Source organism: Oncorhynchus nerka, linkage group LG1, assembly GCF_034236695.1.
Source record: "Oncorhynchus nerka isolate Pitt River linkage group LG1, Oner_Uvic_2.0, whole genome shotgun sequence".
Taxonomy (NCBI): domain Eukaryota; kingdom Metazoa; phylum Chordata; class Actinopteri; order Salmoniformes; family Salmonidae; genus Oncorhynchus; species Oncorhynchus nerka.
The window spans coordinates 16733458-16752026 of NC_088396.1; the positions used below are offsets into that span (position 1 = coordinate 16733458).

General features: G+C 42.3%; 1 protein-coding gene across 2 annotated transcripts; it reads right to left on the reverse strand.

Moving 5' to 3' along the window:
* Positions 1-2879: 2879 nt before the first annotated feature.
* arglu1a (arginine and glutamate rich 1a) lies at positions 2880-9965 on the reverse strand. Of its 2 annotated transcripts, none has more exons than XM_029627293.2 (4): positions 9402-9965; positions 7345-7609; positions 4944-5027; positions 2880-4388 (listed from the first exon to the last, which is right to left on the reverse strand). In XM_029627293.2, exons 1-4 carry the CDS (start codon positions 9731-9733, stop codon positions 4224-4226), a joined length of 846 nt encoding a protein of 281 aa, XP_029483153.1. In that variant the 5' UTR covers positions 9734-9965; the 3' UTR covers positions 2880-4223. The 2 variants fall into 2 exon arrangements, with proteins under 2 accessions (XP_029483153.1, XP_029483236.1); XM_029627376.2 differs by having other exon boundaries at positions 7345-7570; positions 9402-9964.
* Between the last annotated feature and the right edge of the window lie 8604 nt (positions 9966-18569).

An 18569-nucleotide genomic window follows, 5' to 3' on the forward strand; every position in this document is an offset into this window, starting at 1 on the left:
ATCATTATTATTATGTTATTACAAGCTTATCAACAACAGTCTACAACAATGTGATTTCTAGATAATAGGCCTATAGAACAAATGTATTTTTTTACGAGATTCACCAACTGTAACCTATAATTAACTTTTGTAGACTAACCCGGTAAATTGAGACAGCTCAAGGTAGCCTGTAATTTAGTTTAATGGACGGTGATTTGATGAGTCGTTGCGTGTATCAGTCCAAACGTGTGAATTTGACACTTTTGAACAGCTTCATTTAATCAGTGGTGTATTTAAGGCTACAATTGCTTATTGCACTGTTTGTTTAGCTGATAATCAACGGGGGGAAAGTCACACGAGATAGATAATTGGGGGTCAGAGTGGAATGCGGCGGCCGGGTTCCGATTCTCTTGACTGGAATCAACACACCGCGGACTGTGACTGTGACAATCTTTAAACCGCTAGAATGCCCGCCGTCGAGTTGATGCATATTGGCGAAGATTAAGAGCATTAGATAGATTTTCAAATGAAAGATGAATGAACGGTTAAGGAGGAAAAACAAAAGGTCGAGATACACACGTTAATGTTATAAAGAAACGGATGCCTGCAATATAGTGCTAATGTAACACTGAAATAAGTTCCCTGTTTCTCCATTTTATGGGCCTAACGTTACTTGTAAAAAGGATCAAATACAAAAAAGTGCAGCCTATATAGACGTTTAGCCATTTTACCTTCCCTGAATACACCGTAGGAAGAGGGTCCTGAAATAGTGTCATGAGTCCAGATAATATCCTGCCTTCCGAGAGAAGAGAGGAAGCGGTGAGTTCCTCTGTCTTAAAAATACCCTCTTACCTTGCTAAAATAAGCCGCGAATGATCGGTAATGACTGCTCTGCTCTTTTCAGTCAGCAAGTCTAGAAAGGGATCGGGAAATACACACAACCTCTCTTCAACACATTGGGCTAAGCCTCTGAATACGGTCTTACACTTTTATAGCACATTCAGCTTCGATGAAAAACTAATCATTTGTAAGAGGAATTTGAGCGTTTTGTGAAGCATATAATCATTGAATATGTCCATTGTGAAATAGGCCTCAGGTGAAAGGCCTTAATATATATAGGCCTAATAATAATTATACATTTATGCCTCCTTACAATATCAAAAAGCTTTAAATTAAACACCAGACAGCCCAATAAAGTATTTCAATAATTATATTGTGATTATCATCATGTACAGTTTAGCTAGAATAAGTCTCTAATCAGGAGCATGTAGACCTTTGAAAAAGTTCAAACTTTCCATCTGTAATTCGTCTTGAATTGCAGTACTAGGCTATGAAAAGTCTGTCAAAACAATAGGCCTAAAGCATTGCGTTGTTAAAAGAGCACTAACATTGATAGAAATAAGTGTGTGAAATGGTCAAATCTCTATCTTATATAAAAACTATATATAGTGGATTAAAATTAATTTAATATGAGGCTATCACTGAGAGTGTCTGTAAATTGCTGAAAACTTTTTGGGCAAAAATAGTTGGGCAGAAAATAGAAAAGCAATTAAAAAGTGTCTGTGTTGCTTTTATCTTTACATAGCCTACTTATTAAACAAACAAAAAAAGAATAGACTTGATGTGGCTAAACTTTCCATATTTTCTCATTTGACTTTCTCATCTCACTCTTAACCAGCGGGACTGAGTTCTCATGGGCCGTACTTTTGTTTATTCAGTTGCTCCTTAGTGTTACCAACTTAAAACGGAGAACATCTCAGGTCCATGGGGGTCCTGAGCCTTTATCGTGATCAAACGGAGTCCTGCTGAACCCCCTATGCACCATGTCGATGAAAGTACACTTGCCAGTGAAAAGTGGCCTATAGCCTACTCTATTTTCCAAAGTTTTGCCGGACCTAAATGCATCGTTTCAGAGCTGATGGGCTCTTTCAGTTGTGTTACAATGGTGTCATATTTGTCTTGGCACTTAGTTTCTGTGTGCGTGTGCGAGAGAGAACATCACTGTCACTTTTTATTTTATTTTTTACCCTGGATGGCTATATAGTCGAGGTTCGAGCGAGGGTATAAAGGTGGTTACTCACGCATGGACGGTCGCTCTCACGTCCAAGGTTTGTCATGTCAAATATGTCAGTTGAATCTTTGGGCACGAGGTCCTATGATGCACCTGGAAGTTCAGTGACTCGCGTCAGGTTCAGTCTTCCAAAGACGTCGCTGAGTAATTACAAGCACATTGTTGACTTGACATTGATAAATAGGACCCACAGAGAACGTAGAGTCACTGACGGATAACTGATTTTGCTATTATATTGTGTAATAACTTGCTGACAACTTCAAGATGTTGCCAATACTTTCATTACTCTATGCATTTTGACCGGACAGCCTTGCCATTGAAAGGGACTAGATAAAAGAATTTCCAAGCCACGCGCAAATTACGCATGCATTCAAAGGTGTGAGGAACAGTACTTACCATGGGACCGCAGAAGAATTGAGACGTCGCAGAGACGTTCAATTAAACCAGCCAATCATGAACCTCAATTTACATCACTACAGACCCCAACTAATTGTCCAAATACAAACTAATTTGTTTAAAAAATGCAGTGCAAACTGCAAATCGTCTCTCCAAAATATCTACGCCATTAATTCTAATTAACAATATGTTATTATTTGCCAAGTAAATATAACATCTCTAAAAGGGGTTACAAACTGTAATCCAGCTGAAAGGTGAACTCCCCTGAAATGTGTGGAGATCCAGTAAGGAAATCCTATCCGATGACAAAAAGTGATACATTGGCTGTATCTTCTTACCAATCAGATATTTAGCTAATAATTGGGCTGCCTATGTAAATGCAGCAATTGACATGAGGAAATGACCATTGACTAAAAACCACAATCTGAGACAGTTGTACGCATTCAATGGTTTTATTGGTGTATTGTTCAGTTTCCATTAACACAATCAGGAAAATTACCACAAGACAAGTTTCACTTACTCAAGAAGCCCCTTAAACCTACCAGAGATCAGCCAGTCAGACATACTGACACACACACACACACACACACACACACACACACCCAAACATGCACATCCACCTGGTTAGATCTCAACATGTAGCTAGTGAATCTTACCTGGACTTGGACATCCTTTACGAACCAATAGTCATTTTAAGGGGACCCTTTAAGGGCGAGGTTAATATACTACACCAAAACTAAGGAACAGAGGTGCACTGCTTCCACCGTCTACTTGACTTGAGAGCACAATTCACTCGGCGATTGAACAGTTAAGAGTTCAGTAAAATGATGCAAGATTATAAATCCCTGTCGCGCTTGTCTTTCGTTGTGTGGATTCATTTCTATTTTACAGGAGTAGGACACCAAATCACAGCAATTCTAATATTACATCATACAGGAAATGTCTGCCCCCCCCCCCCCCTCCTGACCATGGATGAGACGCATCATATCCTGTTCCAATCCTGCAACGCGCCCCGGAGCCACTCTATGGGCAGTTTGGGAATTGGCCTGGGTTCACCTGTGCAGCAGAGCGTCTTTGATCACATGCTTGGTTTTTCTATTTGCCGCTAAACTATAGAGGAGCAAAACATTGTAGAAACTTGGTAAAAACACGAGGATCAATCATCAGAGCAGATGTGAGGTGAAGGGAGATGGAAGACAATCCTGTCAGCTAAAGTGGAGGTGACTGTGTGCTTTACTGCATATGTTACCCCTGCCTTGTCAGCTTTCTACGTTAGACACACACGGCACAGGAAAACCCAGGCCAACTCCCAAACCACCCACAAAGTTTTAATGAGCCTTAACTGGACACACACAACTTATGCGTTTCTGTCCTAGCTTGCTTACTGTTCAAAGTAAGACCTAAGTAAGGGCAGAACCAAGTAGTGACAGCTTTCTACACGACAGTTCAGATCCTTAAAAATGGAAATACCCCCCAAAAGAACAAACAATAGTCACTGGGGGGGGGGGTTGAGAGAGGCCGAGGAGAAGGAGGGGGGGGTCAGGGGGCGAGACAGGTGTTAGACGGTGTGCGGGCATCCGTCCCTCCAAGGCTTGGTTGGGAAAGGTCTGTAAAGCAGGGAGGTGCGTGACAGGAAAGGAGCCATGGCTCTTCCGGCAGCCCTTCGTTCAGCTTTCCACACTTAAAAACATACAGCGAGCGTTCCAGAGAGGAGGAGAAGGTGAGCACTGGGGGGGGTGGGGGGGGGTGGAGGAGTGCAAGAGGAGGGATGAGAGGCTCATTCGGTGGCCTTGAGGGAGAAGGAGAGCTTGGGCCGGGACTTTCCCTTGCCCAGGATCATTTTCTGCTCCTCCTTCTGCTGCCGCTGGCGATCCTGATCCAGCTTCATCCTCTCCTCGTGAATCTTTCTCTGCTCCTCTACGATACGCAACTGCTCCTCGGCCTGGTGGGGAGACACACACACAGAGAACAACGGGTCAGTTCAGGATAGAGATCCCGCAGTGCCAAAATGCTACAAACTGTTTGCTGTTACTTTTGATAAACTGTTTGATATTAGCCTTGAGATATTAAATATAATCTGTTTGTTTTGCTTTCTGCCTTGTTTACTACAATCTTGGCGTGTCCATGTCGTGTCCAAATCAAATAAATAAATCTTACAAACGAGTTAAGTGCCAGACAGAATATAAACAGGCAAGGGAAAAACAATCATTGTTAACGGCTACTGATAACCATCAATGTAAAACCTATGCCAGAATGCAATACTACGTTGTACTTGAGTTTCCCTGGAAATCTGTCAATAACCTCAATTTCCTAACAAAAATGCCAATACCACTTTCGCATGAAATCTACAATGACCACGTATTTCAATATCAGCACAACCACATTTCATCATGGAATTGCCCCGTTTGCATTTTGGGGTTTGGGAAAGTAGCTAAATATATTTCTCTCTTTGTACAGAAAAGAGAGGAGAAGCAGAGGCGAGTAGAAGCGGGCGTACCAGCTTGGCCTGAGCATCGGCAATCTTGCGGTTATTCTCCTCCAAGATTTTCTCCAGCTCCTCCCGTTTGGATGTTTCTTCCTCCTAAAGGGGTGACACGATGCCATGTTAGCGCGCACACAGGCTACGGCCGCACAGCATCCCTGCACAGACACACACTCCCACATCACCTCTCAACAGACACGCACACATTGGCACACTCACTTGTCTTCATCCTACCACAAAAGGAGTCTGCTCAGGCTCTCCCTCGCACATCATAACCACTCTTTCCCATTCTTTCTCGCAATCAACCGGCAATGCTTTTAGAACACAGGAGAACAAAATTTGTCAAAAGGGAAAAATAACACCCCTTTTTTTCTCTCTCCCGCTATTCGTGACAATACCCTCCCACATAGGAATCCCTCAATCACACCTTTAGCCTTCACTTGATCATTAAGACATTAAAAGGGAAACCCAATCGGCACACTCATAGACAGAAACAGATATAAAAAGACAAACATTCTAAAAAATCTATTTGCCTCTTATCATCATCATCATCAATAATAAAGAGAAAAAGGATACAAAAAAGGAGTGAATAGTTTTGGCTCACCAATGTACGTATACCTACGCATTTTCCTTGCCTGTGTACCTACACAACTGGTGAAAGCATTCGTCATTAAACGGTTGAATATTTACTGTCTCGTCCAGACTGTGTCCCCTGCAGAGACAGAAGCGCTCCTGGGGAGGGGGGCTGCCATACGCGCCCGGCCCGCCTGTGGCCTTCCTCTTTAAAACTGATCTCTGTACTGCTAGCCTGCCGCCCAGCTCGCAGTGACTCTTTAAAGCCGCTCTCGCTCTCAGCTCACATCGAGACAACATAATGCAGCAGCAGAGTACAGTGGTGTACAGTGGAGCAGTACTGTGCGGAGGAGTAGGGCTGAACACAGTACAGTACGTGAGTGAGCTGGGAGCTGTCTGCAGGCCAGTTCAGGTCAAAAGGTGTTAAAGAAGGTGGTGTTAACACAATGTGTCCAAAATCAAAATCATGAAAAAAAAAGAAAAAAAAAACACCCCTAAGGAGAAGCAAGTCATGAGGACGTCAAAGAGTACATTTGTTGTTGTTTTTCTTTAAAAACAAGTTAGTTTCAACACAAAAAAAGGAATATTAAATAAAGAAAGAGGGTTAACAGACAGGGATAGACCAGAGATTGTTGACCTTGCAAACAGGAAACTGGAAATGGAGGTCCGTCATTGTTATGTATTCCAGAGCGGATGCCTTCTAATGGGAGCTTTTCAAAACAAGGATTATTAAGAGCGGGGAGGATAATATCAACTTTATAGGACACAATAAACTAAACTGTGTATGTAATTGTAGCCTATTAAAACAAAATTCACTCAAAACAGAAAGCGGCCTTCCTAGTGTCAAAGTAACTATTACCCTCCCTTCCCAAAATGTACGTCTAGGATGTGTGTGTGTGAGGGGGGGGGGGGGGGATCTGAATAGGAGTGATGGGGAGGGAGAGCTCAGCGAGGCGCACTGGGGCCACATTTCTCACCCGATTAGTACCGAGCCACTGGCCGATTCCTGTTTGAGTCAGGGTCGCTGGACATTGGCTGCTCTTCTCATTCACATAACATTATGACTGTACAAACCATGGCCCTCATTAATGAAGCCTGGAGAGAGAAGGCGGCCCAGCGTCTAGTCTACTCAGCAAAGTGAAGGGCCTCAAGAAGACTACAGTCCACACTAGCCACTAGAACAAGAAATAGAAAAAAGCTAATTGGGCTAAAGGGGACTGATTTGTCACTAATAAGCCAAAGCTTCTCATCCCTATTTGTTTGTGGTTGGGCAAACCTGTGCTCGCTGCCTACCTGGGGGAATAAAAATGTGCACTGAATATTGGACACAAACAGAGAAAGTGACTGAATGGAATGTCAATTTGAAGAGAGCTCTTTATTAGAGATGTAAAAAGAAGACATTTACAATAATGAAAATAAAAGTTATGAATAATTCTGAATAGGAATGTATGAATGGGGAAGGAGGGAGATGTATGAGATTGAATAAAGGGATGAAGTCTGTAAATTCTCATGTCTGCCATGGCAAAAGTTTCACCTGAATCCCCCAGTCTTACTTTGACTGTCAACTGCCAAATATTGTCCATTTCTCCTGAGTGGAAACCTGGGCTCTTGCCCTTTTAAAATCGCTCAATCTACAACTTCTGAAGCTCACAGAACTCTATCACCCATCCCACCTATCCTGTACTGACCCTCAGCCATGACAGCACTGCAATACCCCCACACCCTCCATGTAGAAGTGAAACTTGTGCCATGGCCATGTCGGGGGAAGGGGGGACCCCACTTTCCAGAAAAGTGGGAAGGGGTGGACGGGGGGACGACTGCGTTCCCAACGACCGAGCGTTACCTCTCTGGCCTTCTGGGCCTGCAGCTCGGCATGCCTCTGTCTCTCCAGCTCCTCCAACAGCTGGCGCTCCATGATGCGCTTGGCCTCCTCCACACGCCGCAGCACCTCCCGCTCGATCTCGTCCCTACGTTTCTCCAGCTCCTCCTCCACCCGCTTGGCCACCAGCTCCTCCACGCGACGCGCCGTCTCCTCCTCGATCAGCTTCTCCTCTATCTCCACCTGACGGCTGCACGGCATGGGTGGGGAGAGAAAGAGGGGAGGGTTGCTGACATGGTAGCAAAAGTGACATGACACGATCAATGAATATTCAGTTACCGTTGAATCAATGTACCCCAAAAGCCAGATTTCTACAGAAACAACCTCTGGGAATTGTGCATTTGTAAGCTTACCAGGTTTATAAAACTACTTACATAAAAAACATTTTTTCCCCGAAGTATACATCTACATATATATATAGGTTTAACTTAGTGTTTCATTGATTTGGGATTGAATTGCAGCACATGGCACTATGGAATATGTACTAAATGTGCATGGGGAAACAGATTTACCCCATTGACTAGACAGACACCCTGGACAACAGGAGATAAGAGAGTCCTGATGTGACAAGACAACACCTGTCCAGAGTAGCAGAAGACTGGGGGGGTAAAAGCTAGGTGTGGGTCAGTCCAAAAGGCATGCTCGAGGGAAGTTGGTTTGTGCACATAAACACAAGGCACGGATTTAAACCATTTCAGCTGCCCAATCAAAAGGACGTGATCGTTGTCACATTGCTTCAGGCACAACTGAAAACGCGGTCCCCCTTTCCGATTTAATTTGGTTTAGTCAAACATAACAACCAGGAAACCTAAAACCAGGGTCCTTGTTTATCTGGTATCCATGTCTTTATTGGACATTGTGTGGCTGGTTAAGTAGCCCTGTGGTTAGCCAGTAAAAGGACACACGGCAGACTAGATGACTACTGTGTTGTAAGTATCAGGTATCAGCCACTGGCCAAAAGGTGCACAACAGCTGCTTCCCCCAGTCTTTATTTCTCTGTCAGACCAATATCACCTGCCTACAAACAGACAAGGCGTGGGCATTATGTGAGGTGCTTGCTATAGCAGAAAATATGTACACACACCTACTACAAAAGTAGTTTCCCCCCAAATTGCACTTAAAATTGTGTGACACCTGGATAATGCAGCAAGACAAGTGAAGGAATTTTGTTGAGAAACAAATATAACAGATGAAGTTGTCTGATTGTTCATCATTACATTTCATGACTGAACTGTAACTTATCATAAGTCACTCACTCAGAATGCTACTTTTAACTGACAGTCAATCTTAGTGTTGCAGGGGCCAGATGAAAGTCGTGGTTGGACTTCAGTGGTTGAGAGCAAGAGGGGCATACCTGAAATTTCTCATTTGACAGGTGAGCAACTTACTGTAGTTGACGCCCCTCCCTCCCCTTTCAACTGTTTCATTTAACCAGTGATTAGGCCTAAATTGTAATTAATGACATTAAAATGTATTAACTCAATTTGGAAATAAATGTCACATAAGGCACAGCTTGCAGGCAGGATTAATATTGTTGACAACCTTTTTGAGGACACGTAAGCTAGCCAGAGAAATCTCTGTGTCACGTCATCCTTAGATCGTTGATATCGTTGAATTGTGATGCATGAAACATGATATACAATGTGGCCATTCAGATTGCCACTTACGCACAAATATACAAATGTATAGTTAGTTATTCGATGCATGATAAAAGGATTTGAAATGTATACAACCCATTATTAGACTAAAGAAACATGTGATTTGCAGCCAAGTGCCTTAATTAGTTAGCTGGTTGGCTAATGGTGCAGGTACTAACGTTAGTGTTGTAGGCTTGCATAGCTGATTTGGGCCTCCTCTCCCAAGACAAGTAGCTAACGTTAGCTAGCCAGTTTACTAGCTTGCTAACTAACGCCTATGCCTGAGTGTATGGACGGGTCTATTAGCATTGTAGCTAACTAGCGAATGTAGCAAGCTAGTTAGCATGTCTTTCATATTGTATAGAATATTCAGTTACGACTCACATCTTCCTCTGTCTTTCCATCTCAACCTTCTTCTCCTCCTCCTCTTTTCTCTGTTTTTCGTCCAAGGCGCTTCTCTTGCTCAACGTCCTGCCGAATATGTCGATTCTCTCCGGCGGTGTGACCGCTCTCTCCCTTTCCCTGCGGGTCGAGACTGTGGCTGACCGGGAACGAGAACGCGACTCTCTGCGCCGGTTCCTCTTCGCTTCACGGGACTTGGATCGCTTCTTGGACCTCTCCTTGTCCCTTGAACGCGACCGGCTCCGTTTTTTGCTGTGCTTGCTGCTTTTGGAGTGTTTGGAACGGGACGAACTGCGACTCCTCGAGCGACCCATGGCTAACGTTACCTCCTCAAGTCGAACGTTCCCAGTTAGCTAGTTCTATCGTTGGAAATAGCACGGTGATACTCTTACACCTCACTACCTGCAATATTTGCTCAAACTGTATTGCTAAACCATTCGTATGTCTCAAAATGTTTCATTCGAACGTGGTTATTATTCTGCCCTGATAATCTGCGGCGCTAAAGCAAGATGGCGACAGGCTCCCTTTTCCCACAATGCCATGCATTCGGCCTTTTCCGACGATCTTCGGAATCTGCCTCGCCTGTGCTGAGTTGAACTCGGGTGTGCTATATGCAGCATGATGGAAATTAAATTGAGTTAAAACATTATCAACCAAAACAAACTCGTTTGATAACATCAAGGAGGTGAATTGACAGGAGTGTGGTCAGACCAATCATGTATATTAACCCTGGATTGATGATGCTATTTATTGGCTATTGAAAGGTTTTTCTTTTTTACAGTCTATGCTTTGAAGCCACCAGTCGGCCATATTGGCACTCCCCAGTAGGCTCAATCCTCCATAGGAATGAATGACATTCTATAGCTTTTCAATAGAAGCAACAAAACCGATGCGCAATCTATGGGGCAAAATGAACTGGTTTGGCTTAGATTTTTCCAACATGTAACTATATTTTGTCACCAATGTTTATTGAAAACATAAATGTGCACAATGAGCACTTGTTGTCTCTCAAATATCATTACAGTTGTTGGTTAGCTAGCTAGCGTATTTGAGTCCTACTAGCATAGACATGACATCAGTCAAAACACTTCAAAACAAGACATATCAAAAATAAGATAAATATAGCTGAAACGAGCCGAGTGGTGCAGGAGTCTAAAGCACTGCATCTCAGTGCTCGAGGCATCACTACAGTACCTGGTTCGATTCCAGGCTGTATCACAACTGGCCCAGGGTAGGCTGTCATTGTAAATAAGAATTTGTTCTTAACTGACTTTCCTAGTTAAATACATGTTTAATAAAACTAATTAAAAAACTATGATTCCCCACATGGCAGCTTCTTGTCATTACCGCTTGCTATCTGGCCATCCCGAATCACAACAACACATGAACTTCTGCCCCACTGAAGCGTGTGCATCGTTTTCGTGATGTTGTCAGCTAACCAGTCTATTACATTTTTTTTGTTGTTGTAGTGGGGACAGTAACATTAGTAATGTAATTTTTTAAATAATTGTTTTAATTTTTATGTTTAGCTCATATAATATAATTTAAATGTATGCATTTAGGTGTCTGTAATATAATACATGTGGCAAAAAACGAATGTACATTTACATTTAAGTCATTTAGCAGACGCTCTTATCCAGAGCGACTTACAAATTGGTGCGTTCACCTTATGACATCCAGTGGAACAGCCACTTTACAATAGTGCATCTAAATCTTTTAAGGGGGGTGAGAAGGATTACTTTATCCTATCCTAGGTATTCCTTAAAGAGGTGGGGTTTCAGGTGTCTCCGGAAGGTGGTGATTGACTCCGCTGTCCTGGCGTCGTGAGGGAGTTTGTTAATGTAGACATTAAGAAATGGCTTTCTATAGCTTCCAAAATATTTGTTACGCTGGTGGGGGAATGCCAAGATGGAGGCACAGTGGCTTAGGCACAGTGGCTTAAACACGGTGTTCCGTAAACAGCAATCTAGTGTATATACAAATCTTTGGGTCAGACCAACAAATCATCATCACACTGAATTTGCCAGTGAACGCCTGATCGAGGTCACCTGATCTGACATTCCCCCAAATCAATTTAGAAATGTTCCACTTGATCTGTAACAAGGGCTGCGTTCAATACAACAACAAAAAAACATAATGCAACGTTCACTTAAACTGAAGCGGTGCTGTTCTGAAAGACCAGTTGAAAACCGGGGAGATGTTGGGTTTTGGGTTCAAAATGCAGTGCTGCGCATTAAATACGTCACTCAATGCTTCATGCCGCACCCGTCACATCCACCAAATGGAGCAAACGTATCTAAAAGGGTGCATTCCTCTGCCCAGGTGTTGCTGACACATGTCAAATCTTACAACGCCTAGATAGGTATTTTAAGTATCAGTTAACCACATCATATGTCATAGCGAACTGTCAGTGGACAACCATTGGTTGATGCATGCAACATCTGAGCAGTGAAACGCGACCAAAGTTTGTTCGAAAAGGTTGAAGAACGTTTTGAGGGAAAATGTCGTCGTTCAGTACAAACCGTTACAAAACGTAGCAAACGTTTAACCGAACTGAATGCACAGACAACATAGCAGATTCAAACAAGAAGGATGAGGTAAGACATTTCATAGGCTCCCTTTTTCGGGTTCATATACAGTCAATTAACTCTAGACCAGACCCAGCTGCTATCACATTGGTGCCTTATGGGAGAGCCACTCCTTAAAGCTGCACTTGATAAAATTCTAATACTTTGCATAATTTCAGTTTACGTGACAAAATAACCAAGCAAGTATGATGTAGAAAATCATTATACCATCTAAACCGCTGTGAAATAGATTTTCCAAAATCTTCTTCTTGAACTTGCTTTCAATGAGAGTGACAGATCTATAACACACATTTCTATGTGAATGTGGTCGTATCGCCCAAAAAGTTATGCTAAACAGCCTTTATGGGATCTCTTCATTTTTTCACCATCTTTGATGTTGGTGCATTCAGAATGTTTTGGGGTACAAGGTGGCGGAATCGTATTATCTGAGGGCAGCCCTGGTTGTGGCTATAGATATGGCGATGGGGCCAATTTGAGCATTTTAACTAACCTTAACCCAGAGAGAAAAATTACGTTGAAAAGATGTGCATTTCAGGTGCTGAAAGGTTAGAAGACGTATTTTCCAGACTTCAAAAATAAGTCATTTACAGATGTTGAAAATATGTGTTTTTCAATCATTGATTCTATGGACAAATTCCAACTGCGCATACATTCTCAATGAAGTAAACATCATATCACAAAAATAGAGGAAAGAGGGGCCAACTGAAGACTGCAACAGAATATTTTTTATTGCCCCCTTCGGTCACATGCAATTATGTTAGCTTTTTCAAAAACTTTAAAACTTGGCAGCGATTATGTTCCACGTAGTCCAACATCACATTACAGTACGGCTGTTAATGACAGCAGAGCACAGTAGATTACAGTACAGTAGAGTTTAATTCAGTAGAGTACAGTACAGTAGAATGCATGAGAGTAAGGTAGGGTACAATACAGTACACTATACTTCACTGTTCTTTACTGTACTCTGCTGTGCTCTGCTGTATTGAACTCTACTGTCCAAACTTGTGAAACATAGTGCATTCGGAAAGTATTCAGACCCCTTGACTTTCTCCCCCCGTTTTGTTATGTTACAGCCTTATTCTAAAACGGATACAATATTTGTTCCCCTCATCAGTCTACACACACTAACCCATAATAGCAATGAACATTTATGCAAATTTATAAAAAACTGAAATATTACATTTACGTAAGTATTCAGACCCTTTACTCAGTTTTCTGTTGAAGCACTTTTGGCAGCGATTACAGCTTCGAGTCTTCTTGGGAATGATGCTACAAGCTTAGCACACCTGTATTTGGGTAGTTTTTCCCCATTCCTCTCTGCCAATCCTCTCAAGTTCTGTCAGGTTGGGTGGGGAGCGTCGCTGCACAGCTATTTTCAGGTTTCATGTTCGATTGCGTTCAAGTCCGCCTCTGGCTGGGCAACTCAAGGACAGTCAGAGACTTGTCCCGAAGCCATTCCTGCATTGTCTTGGCTATGTGATTAGGGTCGTTGTCCTGTTGGAAGGTGAACCTTCACCCCAGTCTGAGGATCTGAGCGCTCTGGAGAAGGTTTTCATCAAGGATCTCTCTGTACTTTGCTCCGTTCATCTTTCCCTCGATCCTGACTGGTCTTCCAGTCCCTTCCTCTGAATAACATTGCCACAGTATGATGCTGCCCCCACCATGCTTCACCGTAGGGATGGTGCCAGGTTTCCTCCAGAAGTGACGATTGGCATTCAGGCCAAAGAGTTCAATCTTGGTTTCATCAGACCAGAGAATCTTGTCTCTCATGGTCTGAGAGTCCTTTAGGTGCCTTTTGGCTGTCATGTGCCTTTTACTGAGGAGGGGCTTCCGTCTGGCCACTCTACCATAAAGGCCTGATTGGTTGAGTGCTGCAGAGATGGTTGTCCTTCTAGAAGGTTCTCCAATCTCAACAGAGGAACTCTGGAGCTCTGTCGGAGTGAGCATCGGGTTCTTGGTCACCTCCCTGACCAAGGCCCTTCTCACCCGATTGCTCAGTTTGGCAGGCGGCCAGCTCTAGGAAGAGTCTTGGGATTTCCAAACTCCTTCTATTTAAGAATTATGGAGGCCACTGTGTTCTTGGGGATCTTTAATGCTGCAGAAATATTTTGGTACCCTTCTCCCAGATCTGTTCCTCAACACAATCTACAGATAATTATTTCGACCTCATGGCTTGGCTTTTGCACTGACATGCACTGTCAACTGTTGGACCTTATATAGACAGGTGTGTGCCTTTCCAAATCATGTCCAATCAATTGAATTTACCACAGGTGAACTCCAATGAAGTTGTAGAAACATCACAAGGATGATCAATGGAAACAGGATGCACCTGAGCTCAATTTCAAGTCTCATAGAAAAGGGTCTGAATACTTATGTAAATAAGGTATTTCTGTTTTTATTTGTTTATAAATTTGCCACCATTTCTACAGTGTACTTTCTGAATGCACTGTATATTTCTATGATTGGTCTGGACCAAATCTGAACCAAACAGACATCTATGTTTGCTTCAGATTTGGTCCGGACAGGACCAAGAATCAACATCCTTGGATGTTAAAATCAAGGTTGGTCCGGACGGCACACAAAAAAAGACCAAGAAAAGACGGACGTTCCAGACAGGACCAAAACAATTTCCTAATTCTCCTAACCTGCTCCGTTAATTATTCTAACCGGCTGCATAAGTTCTCCTAACCTGCTACCTAAAGTCACTTCTGTTCAGCTGTACTCCATCTAGTCATAACCGTGAGTAGATGTAGCCTATTTTGAAATCCTTGAAATAACATGAATATAAAGTCAGGTGTTACAGAATAGCAAGCCTACCATCAGTGATGGGAGATAGCAGGCCTAAGATACTTACTTCATCAGAATTTCTGCATTATGCATCTAGTTCCAAGGATTTTGGTATACTTTGCCGATTCCTCTCTGATAGGCCTTCCCACTCATACTGTACAACTAAACCAGGTAAATTCCATATCTGCACCACAAAGCCAGTACCACTGCTGATATTCATTATTCCCTTCAAATCAAGGACTGATTTAGACCTGGGACACCAGCCTTCCTCCCCTCAACCTCCTCTGGACACCAGGTGGGTGCAATTTAATTGTAGAACAGAAAACCAGCAGTGACAGAATCTCCAGGCTTGGATTTGAATACCTGTCCCCTGCCATAAACAATATACAATGAGAATATGTGTTTAGTGAATTGTTGCACATCATATGGGTAGTTATTTGGAACAGGTGGATAGAGCAATAACTAACTATGCCACAGCACTTCTACATTAACTAGTTTAATTACGTTACAAAAACATGTTGTGTCTTAGTTTTCAAGATAGCTAACTGATCTAAATTGACCTGTAGCAGTTTATAGTTGAACCCTTTTCAGAGCACTCAGTGTCTACATGTGTCTCTGTATTTATCTGTGTTCATCTCTGAATGTTATTTTCAGCTGAGATATGTCCCAGCAAACATGTCCACATGCTGGATAAAACGTTGGCCCCATGTAGGCTGCCCACATTCGCTCCACATTGGTCCAGTGTGACCTAGCGTGGACAGCCCATATCTGGTGAGGGGAGCCCTCACTTTGCCTGAAATAAGCCCATCCTTTCCCAGCAAACATTCCCACATGGGCACCATGTGAGCCCAATGCGAGTAAAAACATTGGACCCATGTAGGATGTCCACATTGGCCGATGCACCTTTGCTCATCGGCTCTACATTGGCCCGAAGGCAGGGGACCCCAACGGCAGCCCTCACTTTGCCTGAAATAAGCCCATCCTTTTTAGTGACAGTTCGTTCGCGAACGAACAGCTCTTTTTGAGCTCTTTTTGGTGAACGTTGGGAAATGAATCGCATCGATGGTTCCCTGATTTGCATACTGCTACGACTGCTTTTTTTTGCTTCAAACAACGATTATCTGCATATAGATGGGTTGATTGTTTAACAACAAAACCGACGTGTGTGCAACTATGGGGCAAAACAGACAGGGTTGGATTAAATTTTTGACAACATGTAATATCCAATGTTTATTGAAACATAAATACATTTGCACAATGAGCACTTGTCTCTCAGATCCATTGTTACAGTTGTTGGTTAGCTAGATAGCAATATTTTTTGCCATATTACCATTGACATGAAGTTAGTGAAAACCACTCAAAACATTGTTGGTAGCTATCTGGCCATCCAGAACTCATGGACTTCTGCCCCATTGAAGCATCCACATTGTTTTCCTGACGTTGTCAGCTAACTCATCCATAAGTTAGAAAACCATCCTCCGAAGATGGTGAATCATCACTGCAGAAACAATAAATAGTGGGGGGAGCACGTCATTCTGGTGCACGCTCATTTTTGCAGTGGGGAAATTTGGATGGGTAAAAATTAATTTTGAACGTGCATACGAAGATCTGACATAATGGTGGCCTACTGTTTTGGCTTTACAGTACTAGAGATTTGCAATTTCCATGGTTCTAGGTCAATTTTCAAGCATTTTGAATGAACAGCCGTTTGGGAGCCAAATGATCCGGCTCAACGAAAAGACACAGAATGCTGATAACTGACTGTTTTTGAATTGGATGTAACATTGTATCAGAAAGACAACAGTGGTCCACCACCCAAAGGACACCCAGTCCACTACACACAACTGTGGGAAGCATTGGAGTCAACATGGGCCAGCATCCCTGTGGAAAGCTTTCGAAACCTTGTAGAGCCCATGCAGCAACGAATTGAGGTTGTTCTGAAGGGGGTGCAACTCAATATTAGGAAGGTGTTCTTAATATTTTGTGCAGTCAGTGTGTCTGTCTATATATATATGACAGCAATAAGCAACTATATGACAGCAACAAGCAACTTTGATACATACGGGAAACTGTTGAGCGTGAAAAACCCAGCAGCGTTGCAGTTTTTGACACAAACCAGTGCGCCTGGCACCTACTACCATACCCCGTTCAAAGGCACTTAAATATTTTGTCTTGCCCATTTTCCCTCTGAGTGGCACACATACACACTCCATGTCTCAATTCTCTCAAGGCTTGAAAATCTTTCTTTAACCTGTTTCATCCCCTTCATTTACACTGATTGAAGTGAATTCAAGGATCCGCCCCATTTTTTTAATTTTCGCCTAAAATGACATACCCAAATCTAACTGCCTGTAGCTCAGGACCTGAAGCAAGGTTATACATATTCTTGGTACCATTTGAAAGGAAACACTTTGAAGTTTGTGGAAATGTGAAATTAATGTGGGAGAATATAACACATTACATCTGGTAAAAGATAATACAAAGAAAAAAACAAATGTTTTTTGTATTTTCTTTGTACCATCATCTTTGAAATGCAAGAGAATGACATAATGTATTATTCCAGCCCAGAAACAATTTAGATTTTGGCCACTAGATGGAAGCAGTGTATGTGCAAAGTTTTAGACTGATCCAATGAACCATTGTATTTCTGTTCAAAATGTTGTATCAAGACGGCCCAATGTGCCTGATTTGGTTTATTAATAACTTTTCAAGTTCATAACTGTGCACTCTCCTCAGAAAATAGCATGCTATTCTTTCACTGTAATAGCTACTGTAAATTGGACAGTGCAGTTAGATTAACAATAATTTACGCTTACTGCGAATATCAGATATGTCTATGTCATGGGAAATTTTCTTGTAACTTACAACCTCATGCTAATCGCATTAGCGCACATTAGCTCAACCATCCCGCGGGTGTGACACCGATCTGTAGAGATCCTTAAGAGGTATAACATCAACAAGGGATCATAGATTTCACCTGGATTCACCTGGATAGTCTATGTCATAGAAAGAGCAGGTATTCATAATGTTCTGTATAATCACTATATACAGTACAGTACCAGTCAAAAGTTTGGTCACACCTACTCATTTAAGGGTTTTTCTTTATTTTTACCTTTTCCTACATTGTAAAATAATAATGAAGACATCACATTTTGAAACAACAGATATTGAATCATGTAGTAACAAATAAAAGACAAACAAATCAATATATGTTTTATATTTGAGATTCTTCAAAGTAGCCACCCTTTGCCTTGATGACAGCTTTGTACACTCTTGGCATTCTCTCAACCAGCTTCATGAGGTAGTCACCTGGAATGCATTTCAATTAACAGTTGTGCCTTGTTAAAAGTTCATTTGTGGAATTTCTTTCCCTCTTAATGCATTTGAGACTATCAGTTGTGCTCTGATATGGTAGGGTGGAATACAGAATATAGCCTTATTTGGTAAAAGACCAGGTCCATATTATGGCAAAAACTGCTCAAATAAGCAAAGAGAAATGACAGCATCATTCATTTAAGACATGAAGGTCAGTTAATACGAAACATTTCAAGAACTTTGAAAGTTTCTTCAAGTGCTGTCGCAAAAACCATCAAACGCTATGATGAACCTGGCTCTCATGAGGACTGCCACAGGAAAGGAAGACCCAGAGGTACCTCTGTTGCAGAGGATAAATTCATTAGAGTTTACCAGCCTCAGATTGAAGCCCAAATAAATGCTTCACAGATTTCAAGTAACAGACACATCTCTACATCAACTGTTCAGAGGAGACTGCATT